General features: G+C 49.4%; 1 protein-coding gene across 1 annotated transcript; it reads left to right on the top strand.

The window, feature by feature from the left end:
• Positions 1 to 667: 667 nt before the first annotated feature.
• On the top strand, positions 668 to 5,984 carry RFX5 (regulatory factor X5). The gene is given in 10 exon segments (XM_045479204.1): positions 668 to 783; positions 1,014 to 1,047; positions 1,482 to 1,564; positions 1,817 to 1,936; positions 2,143 to 2,262; positions 2,406 to 2,487; positions 2,746 to 2,947; positions 3,188 to 3,288; positions 3,434 to 4,000; positions 4,002 to 5,984. Coding segments are annotated over 10 exon segments (1,860 nt in total). The 3' UTR covers positions 4,437 to 5,984.
• Positions 5,985 to 6,822: the final 838 nt, after the last annotated feature.

Below are 6,822 nucleotides of genomic sequence, written 5' to 3'. Positions count from 1 at the left end.
AGCAACGCGGGATTGAATGCAGGGGGAAGGGAGGGAGGTGGGGGTGCGCCTCAGGATGGGAGGTTGAGGGAGATGACGTAGGGACCGGCGACGTGGGGAGGGGGAGCCGCGGGGGAAGCCGTGGCGAGATTAAGTAATGAGAACTTGGGCCCAGTTTTTTCCAAGCCTGCAAGGGCAGAGATGTTCGTATCCTTTCTGACCTCCCAGGAAAATTCAGGCGTGAGGAGAATCGGAGAACTTTGTTTTGTGGTGGTTCTTGTTTTTGGTTTTTTAAGGGGGTGAGGGCGGGACGGGGCCAGAGGCAGAAATGGACATTTCTAACGTGGATTCCCAACCCGCCTATCTCTTCCTGTACAGTTTTCCACACTCAGGAGACTGCAGGAAGCGGGGGGGGGGGGGGGGGGGGGGGGGGGGGGGGGATAGAATGGAGGTGGCAGAGATCTCTTTGGGTATATATGGGCCTGGAGAAGTAATGGGATCATTTCTAATTTGGGGGAGAAGGCAAGTGGTGAGAAAAAAAGACCACTGAGGACATTCAGAGGCTTTCTGTTTCTGTGTTTCTGGGTAGGGAGACGAGGAGCGCCTGGGGAGCGGCGGGGTGGCTCCAGGGGAAGGGAGGTTGAATCTTCCTGTCGTGTCTCCTCTCAACTCTAGCCCTCATGCCGGGATGGCAGAAGATGAACCTGACGCTAAGAGCCCCAAGACTGGGGGTACGGCCCCCTCAGGTAGTGCTGAGGCAGGAGAACCCACCACCCTTCTTCAGAGGCTCCGAGGTACCATTTCGTAAGTACGCCTCATCACCTCCAAGTCTTGCTCCAGAACCGTAGCACTTCACTTCCTCTGTAGATGAACTGCCTCTCCCTGAGCAAGTGCCTGTGAGCACTGGGAGGTTCTCCATCATGGTAGCTGTTGCTGAGCACCTGCCAGGCCTCTCAGCCCTCTTCCTCTCCCTAACAGTAAGACACCAGGGAAAATCTTGTGTGTGACCTCCAGCTTTCTCCTCTCCTCCACAGCAAGGCCGTGCAGAACAAAGTCGAGGGGATCCTGGTGAGTGTTTTCGGGAAGAGGGCAGTAGAGAGATGGAGTTGGTGCAGCGGGGAGGAGGAGGAAGAGGGTATGCCTAAGTGAAAGGTTTCTGTGGGACAAGTAGTGTTGTCTTCCCCGTCAGAAGATAATTGGCTTTGCAACTTGCTGCCAGTTTGACCTTGAGCATCTTAGTTCATCTCTCTGTGACCTGTGGTATAGACACTCAGTAGGAATAAAATCAAAGCCGATCCCCTCCACTCCCCTCTCACCATGGTAGCTCACCTAGGTGCCTCTCAGATAGAGTGAGAACCCGGCGCCAGATCATTTCTAAGGTCCTTTTTCACTCTGACAGTCTCTAAGGCAGCCCAATTTGGGGGGAAGGATCAGAATATCCTACCTTGGGTCCTTCTTGGCCTTATTTTTTTTTCCCCTGCCTCTGTTCCTCCCAACCTCAGCAAGATGTACAGAAATTCTCAGACAACGACAAGCTGTATCTCTACCTTCAGCTCCCCTCAGGACCCAGTACTGGAGACAAAAGGTAGGTTTGGTGCTACAGTTGAAGGCGTCAGAGGTTCTGGTTCTTAAAGGAAGGCTCACTGAGATGGGGCTGGGTGACTAGGAATACTCGTAACCGCTTGATAAAGAAGGAAATGTGCTGTCCTGGTTTACCTGGAAAAGGTGGATTCTGGGCTGAGTGATTTGGTCCAGCACTGCTGAAGTGGTAGTCTGTCGAGAACCACAGCAACTATTAGGATCTTAGTAAGGTGTGTCCCTTTTACTTCTCTTGCAGCTCAGAGCCAAGTACACTTAGCAATGAGGAGTACATGTATGCCTATCGATGGATCCGCAACCATCTAGAAGAGCATACTGACACCTGTTTGCCAAAGCAAAGTGTTTATGATGCCTATCGGTGGGTGAATGGGGGGCCGGGGTGTGGGTTGGTGGGCTAGGGCTACTCCCTCACTCCTGGAGAGCTCCCTGCCTTGATAGAGCCCCACTGACTTGTTAAGGGGTTTCCCATACTTGATGCCAGGGACCCTCCGAATCTACCCATGATTCAGATACTCACTGGTGTCTAAGTATCTTCCCTCTTTGCCCCTCCCCCCACTTACTCAGGAAGTACTGTGAGAGTCTTGCCTGTTGCCGCCCACTCAGCACCGCCAACTTTGGCAAAATCATCAGAGAGATCTTCCCTGACATCAAGGCCCGAAGGCTTGGTGGCCGAGGCCAGTCCAAGTATCCTTGAGTGGAGAGGTTGGGGCTGGAGGATGGACCTGGGGAGGAAAACTTAGGGTGTGGAGGGCCAGGAGTAGAAACAGCCTAACCTTCCCATGGGGCTTGGAGATCCCCGTTGTTGGCTGCTCTTTAACTTGTCTCAGATATTGCTACAGTGGCATACGAAGGAAGACCTTGGTGTCTATGCCACCCTTACCTGGACTTGACCTGAAGGGCTCTGAGAGTGTAAGTAACAAACAACCCTCTGATTGCATTCTTTTCTCCGAAGTGGAGGGTGACACAGCCTAGGTCATTCTGCATATAGCTTCTGGGTGTATAGGATATTCCCTTTACCTACCTGATGGCTCAGGCAGACGGTGAAGAGAATTTGTGGGTTCCTGGGGCGAGTTACTCCCATTTGCAGTCTGGTCTTGCTGTGGTTGACACTGGTGTCTGAGAGGGGCCAAGGTGGGGTGTGATTGGGCATGTCCTTCCCCACTGCAGCCAGAAATGGGCCCAGAAGTAACCCCAGCACCCCGGGACGAACTGGTTGAGGCAGCCTGCGCTCTGACCTGTGACTGGGCAGAACGAATCCTGAAACGATCCTTCAGTTCCATCGTTGAAGTCGCCCGCTTCCTCCTTCAGCAGCACCTCATCTCTGCCCGGTCTGCCCCTGCCCACGTACTCAAGGCAGTGGGGCTCGCTGGTGGGTGGACCATCATCTGTCAAGTCCTGAGAAACTCTCTGCCACTTTCAACTTCATAGGCCCTCCCACCTGCTAGGGTAGAGACACCTTGCATTTGCTTTCTATTTCTAGTGGCCCTTATAGGACATTAGGTCATGCCTTATACCGCCTTCTTCCTCCTTCTCCACCAGTCAGAGTTGCCTCACTTGTCCATTGTTTCCTCCTCGCCCTCGCCTTACTACCTTTCCTGCACCTCCACAGACGACGATGAACATGCCCCTCGGGAGCGGTCCTCTAAATCCAAGAATGGTGTTGAGAGCCTAGAGGGTGGAGCCCATAAGAAACCAGAGAGACCAGCCCAGGTAAGGAATTTGATGCCCCTGACCTTGCTGCCCTGGGCTGGGGGCTTTTGGTATCCCTTTCCCCATATTTTCTCACCCTTCTATGCCTGTGTTGACTCCAGTCACTTAACTTCCCACTTAACTGTGTCCTCTCTTTACCTTTTAGCCACCTAAGGAGACGGAACCCCGGGCTGGGGCTGGCCCTCCTGCACGTGGAGAGCGGAAGAAGAGTGTAGTGGAGAGCCCAGCCCCAGCAGCCAGTAACCCACAGGTTAATGCCCTGGTGGCCCGGCTGCCTCTGCTCCTTCCCCGGGCCCCTCGCTCACTTATTCCACCACTCCAAGTCTCTCCCCCCATCCTGGCCCCCAAGCTTTCTTCAGGCCCTCTGAAAGTGGCTCTGCCCAGTAGGGCTGGGGGACCCCAGGCAGCTGTGCCCATCATTAACATGATCTTACCAGCTGTTCCTGCTTTGCCTGGACCCGGGCCTGGGCCTGGGCCTGGGCCTGGGCCTGGGCCTGGGCAAGCCCTACCTGGGGTGCTCGCTCAGCCACGAGGCACAGAGAACAGGGAGGTAGGCATAGGTGGTGACCCAGGACCCCATGACAAAGGTGTCAAGAGATCAGCAGAAGTACCTGTGAGTGAGGCCATTGGGCAGGATCCACCAGCTAAAGCAGCAAAGCAGGATATAGAGGATACAGGAAGTGATGCCAAAAGAAAACGGGGGCGCCCTCGAAAAAAAATCAGGTGGAAGTAGGGAAAGGAACTCTACCCCTGACAAGTCAGCAGCTGCCGTGGACTCTGCCCAGCCCTGCCGGTTACCACGGGAGACATGGGCCTCTGCAGGGGAGAGCAACTCTGCCAGAGGGTCAGGGAGACCAGGGCCAGTGGGAGGGGCTGAGAAGGGGATGGTGCTTGCCCGGGATCAGGAAGATGGTGTTGTTTCCAGAGGAGGAAGGGGCCCTAGTTCCCGGCATGCCAAAGAAGCAGAAGATAAAATTCCTCTGGTCACCTCAAAAGTGAGTGTCATCAAGGGCAGTAGAAGCCAAAAGGAGGCTCTTCCAAAGGGAGAGGTAGACACCGCAGCACAGGGTAATAAAGACTTAAAAGGGCACGTGCTTCAGAATTCCTTATCCCATGAAGGGAAAGACCCCCAAGCAACACCCCCTTGATAGGTATGTGGGGAAAAGTGTTTATATTCACATTAACTCTACCTGCCTAGTAGAGGCCCTTCTCTGCACTTGCTTCTCATTTGGCTCTTCTTTTCCTAAGGCAGTTCATTCTCCTGTAGAGACTACTGAGGCCCCCTTGTCTTACACAGTGTCTGGCTCCTGCCTCTGATGTTTCCAGCTCAATACCCTTGGCTTTAGAGTCCTTGATAAATGTAGTGACTGTCTTACCTGGATCTCTGCTATCCTGTGGGAGGATAGGGATGGAGTAAGTATGATGAATGTATCGGCTAGGAATCTTTCGGTTTTAAATCAAAGAAAACCTTACAAACTGGCTTAAAAATTAAGACTTCCTGGCTCACGTAACTGTGAAGTCCAGAGGTAGTACTGGCTCCAGGGAGAGCTGATGCAGTGGCTCAACCCGTTTCTAAATACCTGATCTCCCCCCCCCCCCCCCCCCCCCCCCCCCCCCCGCTGCTGCCTTCTATAGGATCGTTTTAAACCTGGGCCACCTCATGGCTGCCAGCACTCCTGGGATTACACGTTTTCTCATTTATATCCAACCTGAAAAGGGAACATCTTTGTGCCAGGAATCTTAGCAGAAGCATCAAGATTGACTCTGATTAAGCCATCCTGGGTCACATGCCCACCTCTAACCAATCACTGTGGCCAGAAGGATGGTATATGCTAATTTGTTCATTCTACATCGGGGAAAGCCTGGGATCAGCCTCCTTAGAATCACAAAAGTCTCCAAACGGGCAGTTCCTGGGGAGGCAGCTGACGCAGGCCACACTATAAAGTACATGTGGTTTTAGCTTGCTAGGTTGGGATCGGCTACACCTGTTTCCTTTTTCCCCTCCCTGTCTGGCATTTTCCTTACTGCAGCTATAATAATAGCCTCTTTCCTCTGGTAGGCTCAGAAGGAATGAGAGGGAAGTCCCTCTCCTTTAAGGACTCTCTTTGGTCTCATTTAGATGATACTTCCTACATTTCAGAGATGGAGATCCTTCCCTTTCCTGTTTCTGAATGTTTGTTTTTTCCTCATTCTGCTTCCCTACTCATTCTGCTTTCCCGACCCTACTGCCAGCTTTCACCAAGTGGAGTGAAAGATGAACTTCTTAGCCATTTTATTAAATCCATTCTGTATCCACCAGGTGTCAGTCTCTTGTCATACATGTGTCAGGACTTAGCCAGGATTGTGGGGTTTAGGCTAGGTGTGTGGCAGGAGGTAGCTCTGCAGATCAGCACCAATAGGAAGGGAACCCAGACCTTATGTTCTCCTTTGGAAAAGCAGTAAACCAATATTTACTGAGGACCTACTTTGTCTTCTGCGTAGGGTAGCTTCTGTCAGGGAATCTGGTTCTGCCCAGGAAATAAATTTTCTTTCAGGGAGACTTCATTCATTTCCACCACACCATATTTTTTAAAATTATAATATGTAATATTTGATATATATAAAGAATATATTTAACATGAATAAATTATGAAACATAATTAAGTGAATACCTTTGACCCATCACTCAAATTATGCATTAAAACATTAGAAATACCGTTGAGTTTCTTGTGTTCCTACCCTGGCCTATTCTGCTGCCTCTCCCTGGACAATAACCACTGTCCTTAACTTTGTGTTTATTAGTTACTTACATACATACACACACACACAAATATATGTGTATCTCTATATTTAACCATATACATATAATATTCTTTTAAAATATTCAGTTTTGCTTTTTTAGCTTTACAAAAAATTTGTACTCTAATAGTCCCCTGCAGTTTTTCACCTAACACTATTTTTAAGATTCATCTATGTTGTAAGTAGCTATAATGCTCATTTTTCACCTGTAGAGTATTCTACACATTCACCTATTACTGGACATTTGGGTTGTTTCCATTTTTTTGCTATTACAAACAGTGTTGCTATGAACATTCTTGTACCTGTTAGTGCCCTTTTTTTTTTTTTTTTTAGTAAGATTTCGAAAAAAAGGTTTCTAAGATGGTTCATTTGATCTGTGCATCCTCTGAGTTGGGAACTGTTCCCTCTCATTCTCTGGAAGAGTTGACATCAGATCAGTAAAACTCAACTGTTGAACCATTTTTGCCTGGCATTCCTTTTTGGGAAAAATTTTAACCATTGATTGGACTTTCTATTTTTTGTTGAGTCAATTTAGGTTAAGTGTTTTTTTTTTAGGATTTTGTAATTTCATGTCTTTTTTAATTAAAATTTTTCCTTTTTTTTCCCCCCCTGTGCTCTCTGGGTAGTCATGTACTTTGTTTTTCATTTCTACTATTTACTTTTACCTTCTTTTGCACCAGAAATTTGTTATTTTACTTATTCAGCTACTACTTTTGGTTTTGTTGATCCTCTCCCTTATGTATTGTTTTCCATTTC

This window comes from Leopardus geoffroyi, chromosome C1, assembly GCF_018350155.1.
Source record: "Leopardus geoffroyi isolate Oge1 chromosome C1, O.geoffroyi_Oge1_pat1.0, whole genome shotgun sequence".
NCBI lineage: Eukaryota > Metazoa > Chordata > Mammalia > Carnivora > Felidae > Leopardus > Leopardus geoffroyi.
Note: the sequence above shows the minus strand (reverse complement) of the source record. Positions and strands in the feature narration are given on the sequence as shown.